This window comes from Myotis daubentonii, chromosome 8, assembly GCF_963259705.1.
Source record: "Myotis daubentonii chromosome 8, mMyoDau2.1, whole genome shotgun sequence".
Taxonomy (NCBI): Eukaryota; Metazoa; Chordata; class Mammalia; order Chiroptera; family Vespertilionidae; genus Myotis; species Myotis daubentonii.
The window spans coordinates 26,202,092-26,219,018 of record NC_081847.1 but is presented as its reverse complement, the minus strand read 5'-3'; the positions used below and the strand labels follow the sequence as shown (position 1 = coordinate 26,219,018).

Here is a 16,927-nt window from a genome sequence, read left to right as displayed (position 1 = left end):
ACACCGAGAGAGTTCAGACAAGAGGCTTATGGTCTCTACAAATAGGCAAACCCTAGTAATTTAAAGAAATGAATAAACCTGTGACCTCCTGGATCATAGGCCGATGCTCAGTTACTGAGCAACACCAGCTGGACTGTCTCAGCTTCCTGATGGTAAAAGAGATGAGCTTGAGTTCTTCTAAATTGGTTACTGTCTACAAGATGCTTAGCACAGTGCTAGCATGGAGTCACCCTCAGCACCACATCACAGCCGCCATCCATCCACCTACTGCACATGTAGACTGATGCACATAGGCTCTGTGCATTACTGACTTAACCCTCGCACACATGATAAGACAGGGATGCTCTTTATCCCCATTGTATAGATAAAGAAGTAGAGGCAGAGGCAAGCAGTTTATCCACCCAGTTATAAGGTTCAATATCAGGACTCAAACTCTGGGAGTCTTAGCTGCCAAAAAGTCCTGGAGAAGCAGGAGCCATAGAACAGTTGTTCTCAACTGGGGCTGCGTTTGCTCCGCCTGCCCCCCTGGGACATTCGGCAGTGTCTGGAGACACTTTGGCTATTACAAGTGAGGGATGCTACTAAACACCCTACTGTGCCCAGGACAGCCCCCCACAACAAAAAATTATCAGGCCCTAAACGTGCATAGTGTCGAGATTGAGAAATCCCGCTACAGAGTGAGACAGGACGATGCAACCCAAGGGAACCTCATTGCTGCAGGTGTCAAAAGGAGCCTGTGAGGCTTGGTGCCCACAGACGCTATTCCTATGCCATTCAGGGATGTAACCAATGTCGGTGAAGGGGCTGAGCCTAGAAAGCTGGGTCCCAGCTCTGCTCTGAGCTGACTGACCCAGCTGTTGTTGAGCCTCTCAAAGCCTCATTTGGATGAAGAGGGCAAGAGAGCCTGCTTCATAGGGCTGCATGGTGCAAGGCAGCACAGAGAGTGCTCAGAACTGGCAGAGCTGTGATTTTGTTGGGGGCTTCTTGGGGGTTGGAGACAGAGCAGCAAATGGATGTGCTGAGCCAGACAAGACACTCTAGCTGGCAGCTGCTTGGTGCCTGGAGAGCATCAGAATGAGCAAAAACAAATGCATGTGGACAATATCTCCAGCCATTTTCCCTCCCTATGAGGCAGACTTGCCTGCAGGGGAGGGTGGAAAGTGTTCTCCCTCCACATGTGGCCCTTTTGATAGTTCTGAGGGCTGAATGGTACTACATGGCTTTTGTGTGGCTTCATATTTCCTTTGTAAATCCTCACCAGAGGATATGTTGTGCTTTTTCTTATTGTTGATTCTATTACAGATGTCCCTCTCTTTTCCCTCTTTGCCTCCCTCCACCCGGTTTCAACCCCTCATAGTCCTTCAGCACATTATTGTCTGTGTCCATGAGTTATGCATATAATGATATGTGGGTGTTTTTTTTTTTATTGATTTGAGAGAAAGAGGGGATGAGAGAGAGAGAAACATTGATTGGTTGCCTCCTGTAGATGCCCTGATTGGGGTTTGAACTCACAGCCTGGATATGTGCCCTGACCCAGAATCGAACTTGCAACCTCTTGGTGCACAGGGTGTTGCTGAGCCATCCAGCCAGAGCTGGTTTTATATTTTCTTAATTTTTGCTTAAGCCCCAGCAAATCATTCAAAAATAGGAAGATGTATGCCAATATCTACGGATGTCATAACATCCTCGATTCCTGTTACATTAATAGAAAAATTAGGTAGGTAGAACACACTGGAGGAGGGTTTTGTGTGTTTTTTTAAATTGTGGGTTAACAGTATTTTTTTCCAATTTGGCCAAATGTTGTCAAACTCATGTCAAATACATGCCCACACACACACCTCATTTTTGCTCTACCTGGAAATTTACATGAGATTTGTGCTTTCTCTTATTATTGGAGATGTGAGCATGACCCCCCCCCCCCACACACACACACTCATACACAAATCATATTTGATCCAAAATAGCCAAAATAATCCTGAGAAAGAACTGGAGGTGTCACATTTCTTGATTTCAAACTATATTACAAAGTAAGAATAATCAAAACACTATAGCATTGGCATAAAAACAGACACATAGATCAGTGTAATAAATAGAGAGCCCAGAAATATGGTCAATTAATTTATGATAAAGGATATAAGAATATGCAATGGGGAAAAATAGTCTGTTCAATAAATAATGCTGGGAAAACTGATTAGCCATGTGTAAAAAAAAATAAATAAAACTGGACCCTAATCTTATAACATACACAACATCAACTAACAATGGGTTAAAGACTTGAATGTAAGACCTGAAATCATAAAGCTCCTAGAAGAAAACACAGGGGACAAGCTTTTCAACATTGGTCTTGGCAATAACTTTTTGGATTTAGCACCAAAGGAAAAGGCAACAAAAGCAAAAATAAACAAGTGGGACTAAATTCAACTAAAAAAGTTTTGCTCTGCAGAGGAAACTACCAACAAAAATGAAAAGGCAACCTATGGAATGGGAGAAAGTATTTGTAAACCACATATCTGATAAAGATAAAACCAAATATCTGATACAAATATCTGATATTTGTATCCAAAATATACAAGTAATTCAAACAATCAGATAGAAAAACACACATACCACAAAACCCACAAATAACCCAATTTAAAAAAAAAATGGGCAGCCGAAACCGGTTTGGCTCAGTGGATAGAGCGTTGGCCTGCGGACTGAAAGGTCCCAGGTTCGATTCTGGTCAAGGGCATGTACCTGGGTTGCGGGCATATCCCCAGTGGGAGATGTGCAGGAGGCAGCTGATCGATGTTTCTCTCTCATCGATGTTTCTAACTCTCTATCTCTCTCCCTTCCTCTCTGTAAAAAATCAGTAAAATATATTTTAAAAAAATGGGCAAAGAATCTGAATAGACATTTTTCTAAAGAAGACATACAAATCTCCAACAGATACATAAAAAGGTGCTCTTCATCACTAGTGACAAATACCAGAATCATCAGGAAACTATAAATCAAAACCCCAACGAGATATCTTTCAGTTGTTAGGATAGCCATTATCAAATAGACAAGAGATTTAAAATGCTAGCAAGGATGTGGGGGGAAAAGAGCCATTGTAACTATTGATGGGAATATAAACTGGCACAGCCACTATGGGAACTAGAGTAAAGGTTTTCAAGAAATTAAAAATAAAACTACCACTTCTGGATATATATTCAAAGGAAACACCATCTTTATGTGGAAGAGATAACTATACCCCCATGACCAATGCACTATTAACAATAGTCAAGGTATGGAAACAAGTCATGTGTTCATAAACAGATGAATGGTTCAATAAAATGTGGATCAAGAAAATATATATACAATAGAATATTATTCAGCCTTAAAAGAGAAGAAATAATTCTGCCATTTGCAATAAATGAGAGTACCAGCCAGGCATTATGATAAGTGAAATATCACTTAATCTTTTTTTAAATAAAGGTAGAAATCAAAACAGAGAATAGAAAAGTGATTGTCAGAGACAAGGGTGAGGAGGGAGAAGTTGGTAAAGGGTACAAATCTTTAGTAATAAGATGAATGAGGTCTGAGGACCTAATGTATAACATGATGATGATAGAATTCTACTGTATAATTAAATCTGCAAAGAGATTAGAACTTAAATGTTCTCCCCCTGATAAAAGTAAATATGTAAGGTGATGGATGTCTTAATTATGTTGGAAGAGAATAATTTCACAATGTTTACATATATCAAATCATCATGTTGTAAATTTTAATTATCTTTAAATTTTGTCAATTATACCTCAGTGAAGCTGAAAAACATTCTTTACTGTTACATGAAGTAACCACTGCTGTTCAAAACCTGCGGATGTTACCAGGTTCAGGTATGGAATGTGTTGATTCCCTTATTTCACTCTAGAACTACAAAGGGGTTCCCTCAGGTGAGTGATATGCACAGGAAATCTAATAAACTATCTCATACGTCATGTGTATGAGCTTTTTGTGTTGGTCAATTAGACAGACCTCTTTTCCAACAATTGCCCTGGTAAGAACATAAGAAGTAAAGGCAGTCATGATACCTTGATCACGGGAGTTCAAATAACTCACATAGTGACATGAAAAACATTCTCAATATTTAAATTTTAACTAGATGTATATATTTCAGGTCTTTGTTTCTCATTTTATGTATTGGAAACTAAAGTGAGAGTTTTTTCTGTTTTGTTTTTTTTTCTCTCTCTAAAGTATGGTTAAAGTCACTACTAGCATGTCCCTAAATGACTTCAACACATTGGGTTGGGTTTATGAGAAATAGTAAGCAAAGAAAAATATTGACTATCTACAATCAATAAAACAAGCAGTCGGACATCCCCTAAGGGGACATCCCCCAAGGGCTCGCCTCCCATCAAGCTGCTGAAGAGAGAGCATTTGGTACAGCGCACATGATCACGCTACCAGAAGTCACGTCCCTCTCAACTAGTCTGAGACCGCTATGGAATCCACAGCCCACCACCAAATGCCCCATTTTCACTTTGCCATACAGCTGAGGTAGCAGAAGCATTTCTAAGCTACCATGGGAAAATAAACCACTTGCACACTCTCCAAGGTATTTTTCCAAGTGAGTACGTTCAGGTTCAGGAACTGCTACAACAGTGGTCCCCAAATTTCAAAGAAAATTTACAGCATCTGACATTTAAACTTATTTTTTAACCAACAAAGGAGTTACAACAAAACAAAAGAAAATAAAAAGCACAGAAAAAGGCCCAGCAACCAGCTTCTATCTGTCATCCCCAAATTTAAAACAAACAAAAAAAGATATTTCAAGACAACAATAATAGAAAGAACATACTCTCAAATGAAGAATTGTCCCTCAAGTGGAATAAAATAACTTTATTAAAAACTTACCGCATTATCCTGATTATTTTTTTCCTTTTCAGCAGAGCCACATACATTTTTTTCAGAATGCAGGAACCACCGTATTATTCCATCTAACGATCTACAATCATATACTCCTTCACAGAGACGTTACGATAAATGCGATGTGCTCATGTTGTACTAAGTTCTCTTTCAAATAAACACGATTTTTTGCCTTTTAACTAGAAACCCCATAGACGATTCCCCACAGACCTTTACTTTAATGAATAAATGTGTCTTGCCCTAAATTTTCGGCTCTCGGGGTTGGGGGATGGAAATCAGAATTTCCATATGGATTCTCACTTACAAGGCAACCCAGCACTTGAGAATCTGACTATATAAGAAGGCGGTGCTCTCACCACCTTGGTGGAGGGCCCCCCACTCTGGAGGCAAGGAGGCAAAGGACGTTACCTTGGCAATGCACATTGTGGGCTCGGACAAGCGAGGGTAGGTGTAGGAGTTGTACGAGTGTCCCTGGGGGTGGGTTTTAAATGCACTTGCTCCGAAGGGCATCATCGGTTCCTGGAGCCCGGAGCCCGACCTGGACCTCTGCCGCATGGCGGGCTGCGGGCTGGTCTGATTCAGGTACGATGACTTCGGCCTCCGGTCGTAGTCATCCAGGCTGGGCCCCCATTCGCTCTCGCTGTAGGCCAGGCTCTCCTTGGAGCAGCCGCCGGTCCCTGCAGTTCTGGAAGGCGTGAATTGGAACGGGTAATCCAGAGGCGAGCTGCTCGAGGCTCTCTGGTACTCCCACTTGAGGTCACTGTAGTCACTGGGTTTGCTCAGTGAGTCCAAGTGTGTGTGATAATCGATGGGGAATCGGGCCAGGTCGGATTTCAGAGGCTTCATGTCAGAATAGTAGGCTTCCCCGTGTTTCATTTTCATCACGTGCCCATTCTGCTTGGCCGCATGGCTGCCTTTATAAAACGGATCCAGATCGTCTCCATAGAGACTCTTGTCGCGGTACCTGTCGGTGGAGTAGTCGGCGGTGGTGTCGGATTCGCTGGAATACTGTGAGAAGGTGAGGAAGCCGTTCTCTTCCCGGTGGCCTGGGCCATGGCCCGCGGCGCCCTGGTCCGGGGTGGGCGGGCTCTCCTTCCTTAGGGAGTTGGAGCGGGTCACCGAGATGTTGTCGAAATCCTCCAGGAGGCCGTTGATGGAGGATTCCTGGCAGGGTTTGTTTCCTCGAACGATTGTCTGGGAATAATAAAAGGAATACTGTTTAAAGCAAACAATTGATGGCGGAATCCCATGCCACCCCATCCAATTTAAACCAGAGGAAAACAGACCCCAGAGGAACGTTTCATTAAAAATGATTTAAAGCCCTAGCCGGTTTGACTCTGTGGATAGAGTGTTGGCCTGGACACCGAAGGGTCCCGGGTTTGATTCCAGTCAAGGACACATACTTTGGTTTCAGGCTCCTGCCGGGCCAGGGCCTTAGTCCAGGCACATGCAGGAGGCAACTAGTCTGTGCTTCTCTCACATCCATGTTTCTCTGTCTTTCCCTCTCTCTTCCACTCTTCCTAAAAATCAATGGAAAAATATCCTCAGGTGAGGACCAACAAAACAAACCAACAAAAAAAACTTAAAAAATTAAAAACTAAAAAAAACTGTTGATTGACTTCAGTGGTGAAATAAACTATTTAAATAATAATCTCAAATTGTAAAACTTTCCTTACCTATCTCAACAGAAAGATCAATTAACATCAAAAACTATTTAGTGGAGGGTGGCCAGTTGGGGGGAAATGAGGACATTTGCAATAGTGTCAACAATAAGAATGAAGGGGAAAATGGAAAAGAAAGCCATTTAGGAGACTATTTTTGGCTAGCATTATCTTATTTACCAGTTCATGGGAAATCCCTCTGCTTAAATAATCAACCCTAACCACCTAACAATAAGCTGGTGTTATAATTTTAACAGTCTATAATTGTTTGGTTGTAAAAGGAGTTTTATTATGTTTTTATATTCATTATACAGATTATTTGCAAACCCAGTAAACACTGTTACTTGAATATTAGCACACCCAGAAATTTTGCACTTTTTATTTTTTACCTTTTCATGGGAGATGGATAACAATTGAAGTTATCAGATTTTCTAGAAGAAAACAGAACTTTCTGAACAGTAAACAGGGAGCAGCATGAAAATCACTCATGTGATTTAATTCATGATCAAATGTGATGTTTTATTAAGTATACTAGAGGCCTGGAGCACAAACATTTGTGCACTTGGGGGGGTTCCTCAGCCCAACCTAGCCCTCTCACAGTCTGGGATCCCTCGGGGGATGTCCACCTGCTGGCTTAGGCCCTCTCCCCTTCAGGGTGGGGGCCCCACTGGGGTTCCTGGCCAGCCTGGGTGAGGGGCTGATGACTGTTTGCAGGCTGGCCATGGCTCCCGGTGACCCAACCTCCCAGCCCCTCCTTTTTTTCTTTTTTTTTCCAGCACCTCCTTGAGCAGAGGGAAGCAGGTATCTGGGGTTTATTTATCTTCTATAATTGAAACTTTGTAGCCTTGAGCAGAGCTCAGGGCCGGCAGGGCAGGTGGGAAGCTTGGCTTCCTCCATCGCTGGGGCAACCCAAGCCTCCTGTTCACTCCAGCTCCGTGGCTGCCGCCATCTTAGTTGGGTTAATTTGCATATTTGCTCCTGATTGGCTTGTGGGCGTGGCTTGTGGGTGTCGTGGAGGTACAGTCAATTTGCATGTTTCTCTTTTATTAGATTAGATAACTGCAATACTTGTTATGGCCACAATTCTGTGTAGCATCATCACTGAATTTTGGGGGCTTGGTAATGAGGTAGGTGTACCTGAATCTTGGTGACAAATTGTGAAGCCCACACGCTCCCTTTAGTGGACCTAAATAGAACCGGAATACCAGGAACAGAAGGAAGTCACAAACCACTTACAAAGCCAGTGGGCTGCACCTTGATGATGACATGGTTTGCAGCAAAATATGTTGGGGGCGGACAAAAGAACAAAGAACGAAGTGTTGTGACTTCAGACTTCCAGGATTTTAAGATAAAAATGTCTTTGAGCAAATAGCAAGGAGTTCAACACCATCTCAGTCAGTACAATAGGAAGATTTTAAACTGGGGGAAAGCCAAAGTTATCCAGAAAATGTTTTCCAAGATCAGTGATTATAAAATTACTAGGGGCCTGGTGCATGAAATTCGTGCACTGGGTGTGTGTGTGGGGGAGTGTCCCTCAGCCCAGCCTGCCCCCTCTCACATACTGGGAGCCCTCAGGCGTTGACCCCCATCACCCTCCAATCGCAGGATTGGCCCCTTGCCCAGGCCTGACGCCTCTGACAGAGGTGTCAGGCCTGGGCAGGGGACCCTCATTTCCCCCCATCACTGGTTCTGCCCCCAGCCCAGGCCTGATGCCTCTGGCCCAGGCATCAGGTCTGGGCAGGGGATCCCCATCTCCCTCTGATCACTTGCTCCACCCCCCGCCCAAGCCTGACGCCTCTGACCCAGGCTTCAGGCCTGGGCAAGGGGACCATCATATCCCCCCAATCCCCGGCTCTGCCCCCCACCCAGGCCTGATGCCTCTGGCCCAGGCATCAGGCCTGGGCAGAGGACTCCCAGCTCCCCACGATCTCCCGCTCTGCCCCTGCCTAGGCCTAACACCTCTGACCAAGGCATTAGGCCTGGACAGGGGACCCCCAGCTCCCCGTGGTTGTAGGCTCTGCCCCTGACCAGGCCTAACACCTCTGGCCAAGGCATCCGGCCCGGGCAGCGGGGACCCGCAGTGGCAGCGGGGGGCGCCACGATCGCACGGGCTCCGTCCCTGCCCCTGCAGGACGTCTCTAGATGAGGCGTCTGGCTCAGGCAGCGGGGACCCGCAGCTGCAGCGGCCCCGCGATTGTGGGCTCCGCTTTAGGCCCAGGCAAGGGACCCCTAGCTCCCGGGACGGCCAGCTTCGACCGTGCCCAGCTCCCATCGCTGGCTCCACCCCTACTTCCTGCTATCACTGGCCAGGGCGGCAAAGGCGCCTGATTCTCCGATCATGGCTGGGGGGCAGGGCAAAGGCGGCCCCAGAGCTGCCTTTGCCCTGCCCCCCAGTTCTTAGCTCCCCCCTGGGTTTCTGATCACTGTCAGTGGCAGGGGGCTTCTTCCTGCTTTCCCTTTCGCCTCCCTGCATTGTGCCTACATATGCAAATTAGCCACCATCTTAGTTGGCAGTTAATTTGCATATAGCCCTGATTAGCCAATGAAAAGGGTAGCGCCGTACACCAATTACCATTTTTCTCTTTTATTAATGTAGATACATAATGGCCCAGCTGGTATGGTTCAGTGGTTGAGCCTCGACCTATGAACCAGGAGGTCACGGTCAATTTCCAGTCAGGGCACATACGATTACATGCTTGATCCCCAGTGTGGGGCATGCAGGAGGCAGCAGATCAAAGATAATTTCTCATCATTGATGTTTCTATCTCTCTCTCCCTCTCCCTTCCTCTCTGAAATGGACATATATATCCATTTCACTATGGATATATAATGAAAGACAAGGTCTTGTCCCATTCTCCAAATTAGCCCTGGACTAATACTTTTGGTCTCTACCATTTTCCTTTGAATAAACTTTTAATTTTTGAATAGTTTTAGATTAACAGAGTAGTTGCAAAGAGGATAAAGTTCTCACATCCTTCACCCAGTTTCCCCATTGCTAACACCTTGCATTGCTATTAACTAAACTCCACAATTGATGCAGATTTCATTCACCTTTTTCCTAGTGTTCTAGGGTCCCGCCCAGTACACGTCATTACATATATTTGTCATGTCTCCTTTGGTCTGTGAAAAAATTTCAGACTTGCCGTGTTTTTGATGACCTTGACAGTTTTAAGAAGTACTGGACAGGTATTTTGCAGAATATCCCTCAATTGAGGGTGTCTGAAGTTTTGCTCATGATTACACAGGGGTTATTGGTTTTGGGGAGGAAGACCACAAAGTAATGAACCAATTTCATTACATCATATACAGGGTACACAGCACCAACATGACTTATCACTGATGATGCTGACCTTGATCACCTGGCTGAGGTAGTGTCTGCCAGTTTTCCACACTGTGAAGTTACATTATCCCATACCCTTTCCATATTTCACTCTTTGGAAGTAAGACAGTGCAGCCCATACTCAAGGGAAGAGGAGCCAAGCCCTTAAGAGGGGGGTATTTTGAATTCTTATGCACAGGGGGCTTATCTAGTCTCCATATTTGCTTATTTATTCAATCATGTATTTGTATTAATATGAATGGAATCATGGATACTTATCTTATTTTTGGGGTTATAAGCCAATGCTATGTTACTTGTGTTGTTGCTCAAATGGTTCCATCTTTGGTTATTGAGAGTTCTTTAAGGCTGGCTGCTATGTCACTTTGACAAGCCCCCCCACCCTTTTCTTTTTTTTCTTTTTTTTTGAATACTTCTTACTTTCTGGCACTGTAAGATTCTCAAGGCTTCCTTTGTAATGTCCCTGCTTTGCCCTAAAATCAGCCATTATCCCAAGGAGCCTTGTTATTGGAGAATGATATTAGAAACTAGAATCTGGATGCCGGGTGTGTCATAGATTCCTGGCCCTCTCATGCACATGATGAGGAAATGTATACATGTATACTTACACAGGTAAATGCACACTTCTATAGTTATATCTACCCATCTGTGTCTATATTAAGCTAAACATGAATTTATACTATTGTCTCTGAACCTAGTCTAGTACCGCATGGTTCATTCTAGCTTTTCCCTTATCTGTAACTGCCCCTCCCCCTGGTTCTGACAGTGAAAAACCTGGATCTCACCACCTGTTACTCATTTACTTATTCAATCCCAGTATACAATGTACAGCAGCTTCAGAATATTGACCCATACCAGCATGGGAAACAATAGCCAGCCAGAGTATAGTTCTTATATAGAGTTCTTTTTTACTTTGGTCTTACTGTTCCCGTTCAAAGCACTGTTTTCCAAAGTTACTTTTCCCCCCACACTCCCTTTAATTAGATTATGTTAGTCAAATATAGGTAATAGTTAGATTTTTTTTGGGGGGGGGGGTGGTCACAGCCTGCATTCCATCCTAGGATCCTCTGATCTTCTGGTTGACTTAAAAAATGCATGCATCAGTGCACTCTTTGTGCTGGAAAGTTCTGTGGGTATTGACAAATACAAAGCATCATGTATTCACCATTACAGTGCCATACAGATTAGTTCTCCTGCTAACCCCAAATCTTCTGAGCTTCCCTTAGTCAGACACTACCTTCTAAAACCCTTGGTATCACTGGCCTTTTTCTGCATCCTTGTTGTTTTGCCTCTTCTGGAATATTATATGAATGAAATTACACACTCTGGAGACTTTTGATCTGTCTTCTTTCACTTAGCATAAGGCATTTGAGGTTTATCCAGGTTGTTCTGTGAATTAATGGCATATTTTTTCATGATTACTTTTTATCACTGAATAGTGTTCCATTAAATATGTTGTGGTTGTATGTGGGAGGGTATAAATTGATTGGCTGATTGCCAAAGTTAGTCATATTCTGTTGGAGCCTTCCCCAGACAGTGGTATATGTATGTGTGTATGTGTGTGCATATGTGTGTGTGTGTGTGTGTGTGTGTGTGTGTGCTGCTTTGACCAAGTACTCTCACTTCTAGGAATATATTCTAAGAAACACGAAACACCAATCAGAAAGAATGTATGCACCCCTATGTTCATAGCAGCGCAATTTACAACAGCTAAGATCTGGAAACAGCCCAAGTGCCCATCAGTAGATGAATGGATAAAAACACTGTGGTATATTTACACCATAGAATGATATGCAGCAGTAAAAAAGAAGGCTCTCTTACCCTTTGAGACAGCATGGAAAGACCTGGAGTAATTATGTTAAGTGAAATAAGCCAGACAGAGAAATACAAGCATTACATGATCTCATATATGGAATCAAATGAACAAAATAAACTAACAAACAATACAGAAGCAGGAGTTCCAACATGGTGAAATCTGTTACAGTCTTCATTTTGGTTAAACATAATAAATATTACACCTGCATAGGAAACAGGAAACTGTTAAACAGTATGGCTCCCAACAGCCAACGATAACATCATTTTCTCAGAGCAGCAATGTTTCATGCTCATCCCAACAGATAAATGAAGAGGAATAATACATGTGAATAGGGAAGAGTGAGCAGCCCAGGAAGGGGAAAAGATTAAATGGGCATCTTTTAATGCATTCAATATGAATGCTAATAATTCATCCTCAAAAATATCATGTCTATTTGAGCAGCTTCCTATTGCATTTCAGGTGTATTTTACCTGTTTACAACCTCTCTTTCTATTTGCTCAGGATGCTCTCCAAACCCTCTTAGACATATGGGTAAAATTTACTTTTAAATTAGGCTGATAATAATTTAGGTAAAAAAAAGAAGTTGCAAGCAACATTAAGAAGGAATAAATCTCAGCTTCATATGTCGAATGTAAAAGGATAATTGATGTAGAAGACTTTAAAAATGACTACTAGTAATTTTAGATACAAATGTCTTAAATTTAAACAGATGTATTTCAAAATAATTATAACTGTTAATATATATTCAATACTATTCATTAGATCTAAAACAATGAAATACTTTCAAATCATGATTAACACTCTGTTATCTTTTTAAAAATGTAAAGTCTGAGTCACAAATATTAACAAAGCTAGATTCTCAATATTGAAACCATATATATATATATATATATATATATATATATATATATATATATATATATATATATATATATATATATATGGTTAATAGAAATGCAGTAAAATATTGTAAGTAGTCATCTCTAAGTGGGGAGACTAGGGTGATTTATATTTTAGACAGGTACTTTTCAAATTTTAATGTGCAAACAAATTACCTGGAGATTCTGTTGAAGGCAGATTCTAATCCAGTTGGTCTCAGGAGGGGGCCTGAGGTTCTGGATCTCAAACAAGCCCCCAGGCAACAACCCAGCTTGTCTGCTGGTCACTGTTAACTCAATGGGGTTATTGTATTTTCCAGATGTTCTACAATCAGGATTACTTTCATAATGAAAATGTAAAACTGAGATTGCTTTTTCAGTATAGTGGGATTTTATATTTTATATATAGAAAGAGTGTAGTGTTAAATATATTTTAATATGTACATACAGTGTTGAATATATAGGTACATATTATGTTAAAATTATATGATGTTATAGTTGGCTGTTGGAAGCCATACTGTTTAAGTTTCCTGTTTCCTATGAAGGTGTAATATTTATTATGTTTAACCAAAAATGAAGACTGTAACAGATTTCACCATGTTGGAACTCCTGATTCTGTATCATCATGATCTTACTGTGAAGCTCTGCATCTCAGAATTATTCATGAATAAAACCCGAGTACCATAGAAGGGAGGTGTGGTTGCAGGCATTTGAAAAGAAGAAAATTTTATCTATAATTTTTAAAAAAAATCAAAGAAACCAAAGCATAGTGTACTGAGGCATGGTTTTTCTTGAATCTCCTTTTTAGTGTTTGAAATGTTTACTGATGGTATAAACGGATCACTCTTAAGAAAGCACATGCCATTCCCTCTTGCAATGAAAACTATTAAGTCAGTGTTAGGAAGAAGGGGCTTGCATGATGTAAGTGTTTATTAGACATAAATTGTTGACATGCCCCGCCCCCTGGGTTTTTAAAAAGAAGGGTTTAATAGCCTTATTTAATCAGGAAGACCAGTTAAAGGAGAGCGGAGGCAATATTTGTTTCTCTGGCATGGGCTCCCCTTTAAGGAACCAGAAGTGGCAGACCGGTATTCATGAAATCTAAACGTGCAAAATTTTACAACACAGTTTAACCAGGCTTCAAAATGTAAGAACCACTATTTATTACTGTCAGTATCTGATGCTTATTAAAGCAAGATTGTGCAGTTTTATAGAGATCAATAATAGAATAACTGCAAGAGGATCAGTGAATTTCATGCTGCAGAACAGCCAGGCACTACAAAGAATCAATGTAACCCAATCTATCTGAGTTGGACGCCACGGTTCTCACTGTCTTTCCATTGTGCATGGACTGGCTCGGCGTCTGTTCTGGCTCCCGGTGACAGTGGACATATTTCATGGCGCTCCTTCCTCGGGCTGTCGGCTGGTGATAAGCTATAATGGATCAGTCCCTAAGAACAGCTGTCTCCCCTTGTTCCCGGGAAGAGATGAAAAAATGCCTCTGCTCTCACAGGCTGTATCAACCTTGACAATAACGGAGTGTGTAATTAACAGCTTTGCCCTAATAAGACCTCACATTTCTTTTTCAAAAACAGTATCTTCCACCCTCCTCCAGAATGTGTTTCATTTTGTCTTTCTGGGTAAATACTTGCCAGGAGGTCAATAAGCTAAATTAGTCCCATGACTCGAGAACAAACCAGGACTCTCTCAGAAAGTATCTGATTTTAACAATTTTTCTAAACTCTTGCCCTGTTTGCGGGCAACGAATTCCCTTGTTTTTAGGAAAGAATGTGGCTGGAAACAGCTGGGAACATAATCACAGCAAACGAACACACTTGATATACTTGGATCCTTATGGGAAGAAAGACTTACTGGTGGCTGGCTTTTTTAAAACCCAAAGACCTCAGATCTATTTTCTTTCCATGTTCTACATACCACTTCTTTTGGTAACCATAGGGGGTGGGATGAATTGGGTGAATAATTGAGAATCACATATTCCAGGAAAATATGAGACTTAGGGCAGGATATCTCAGAGTGGAGGTGGTGGTGCGGATTTCTAACCATTAAGACCCTTTTAAATAAATCGCATAATCATGTCAATTATGTGGAATCTAAAGAAACCAACTCCTTTACTAACTAAAATTATTATGTTCTACGTAAATTACAAAAAAGTAGGATGTATTTAAGAAAGGTTTTCTAAATTTCCTAGAAATCAAGATTTCCTCGTTAAGTTAATTGGAAAATGTTCTAGTGTTTGCCGTTTTCTCTGCTCCTTAAAGTGCAGAGAATTCAGCACATTTACTAGTATTGGCCAGTTCCATAGATGGACAATCCCTGAAGGCGACTTTCTATTTACTGTTAACTGGGCAAAGCAAATGTGGGCAGTTCATAGCCCTGGTTCTTGCTGCTTGGGATGTGAGGTATCCAGGCTGAAGTCAACTCAAGGCAGATTGACCTAAGTATTTTATGTTTGCGTTAAAAGTCCATTGGAGACTGCGAATGCCGTAGTTGGAAATTTAGCTACTGTTTGCTGGCTGTTTCTCAGTTCAGTGTCTAGAGAACAATGATGTTTGCATTAGTATTTCCACTCATTAATTTACTCATATAGTCAAACAAAGAATCATTTCTAAGCGCAGGGAGATCTCTGAGATACATGAGACAAGAGTCCACAATATGTTTTTTAACTTGGGTAGTTAATAAATAGCATTTCATATTATTCTCCAAGCTTTCCATGTGCCATATTCATCTGACCTAGCCTGGGTTCCTCAAAGCAGAGCGAGACAATGGCCTGCATGTGAGTAGTATATTTTGGAAAGTGAGGTCCGGGGACAGAGATGAGGGTGCAGCAGGAAGGAGGGAGCCTGTTCAAGGGGAATTATCCAGCTGATTATCTGTGGACAATCGGGGCTCAGTGTTTTGAAAAGCTGTGAAGAATGAGTCTCAGAGCTCAAGGGAATGAACATGGACGTAGTTATCAACCTGCTTCCAATCCCCTGCCTCAGAATGGCTGAGGGGACACCCACAGGTGTCCCAGAGGGTGGCAGTAAAGAAATTGCCCTGCCCCAAAGCAGAGGCAAATGGTGAGACTGAGGTGAGTAGCAGTTGCCTCAGCAATGGCCAGAGTGAAAAAGGTGGGTCTAAAAAATGTGACACAGGAGGTAACCAATATACCTTTTCTAAACACTGATACATTGTACAATAAAAAAATAAAAATGAACTAAAACAGGGTTTCCTTCTCTTCCCCTATGGGGCATAGATATCAGTACTTTTACTCAATGTGGCAGATATGCTATGAGGTGACCACCAAAGGTCTGTGCTCTCCCCACTCCCCCACCCCCAACCAGAAGCCACATTTCCCAGAACTCTTTGCGTCTAGATGGACCACAGGACCAATTCTCACCCATGGGATTTGAGCAGGATGAGATGTGCATCACGTTCCTGGACAAAGTTACAAAGAATCCCTTTTCTTCTCTCTAGCAGGATGGATAAGATCTAGCAGGATATTCTCATCACATGAAAAATGTCTATAACTATGCATGGTAACATGTTAGCTTGACTTAGTGTGGTGATCATTTTGCAATATATACAAATATTGGACCAGTATATTGTACACCTGAAACTAATATAATGTTGATGTCAATAAAACTAAAAATAAAATTTAAAACATAAAAACAAAAAGATCTAGCAGGATACTCTCAGTGCTAAGGGGGTGCCAGGGCCCTGCAATGGAATCTGCATCGCTTAATGACCCTGTGGAATTCCATGCTCTAGTCAGGAAAATCCACATTGGATAGTAAGTGATTGAGAAAAACACTCCTATTTTGTTGAGCTTATTTACTGAGATGTAGCAGCTGGAATTACCTTAACGAATATATCATTATAACAATGATTATAGTGGATCCAGAATTCGAAAGCAGACCAGAAATAAAAGATAAAGAAAAAGCAGGGGCACACTTTATCTTAGTATTTCCATCAAGTATGCCCAGGCTAATTCTTCATAACTGGCGATGGCCACGGAGCCCAGGACATCCACAGCAGCTTCAGATACCAAAGAGCAATTTGTGATATGAACCCGACATGCATTGATAATGTGCCGGTAGAAAAAATGATATTGAGCACCTAACGCCTGAGACAGAGCACCGAGACCTTTGAATGGAACTGCTCATCCAGCTTGATTTTAGGGTATCCGTAGAGCTCACCATGGATGAACAAATGTTGTATTTTTCCATAGTTCAGGGTGACATATAAACTCATACAGGGAGTAAAAGAAGGCACACTCACTAAAATGTATCACATAGGGCAGTGGTCGGCAAACTGAGGCCCCTGAGTGTGGCTCATCCACAAAATACCA

At 42.0% G+C, this 16,927-nt stretch overlaps 1 protein-coding gene across 1 annotated transcript in view; it reads right to left on the bottom strand.

Moving 5' to 3' along the window:
- PAK5 (p21 (RAC1) activated kinase 5) overlaps window positions 1–16,927 on the bottom strand; it is a 248,355-nt gene that overhangs the window by 34,677 nt on the left and 196,751 nt on the right. The window contains exon 4 of the mRNA XM_059705572.1: window positions 5,293–6,078. Within this exon, the coding sequence (XP_059561555.1) occupies window positions 5,293–6,078 (786 nt within the window). The remainder of the gene's footprint in view (window positions 1–5,292; window positions 6,079–16,927) is intronic.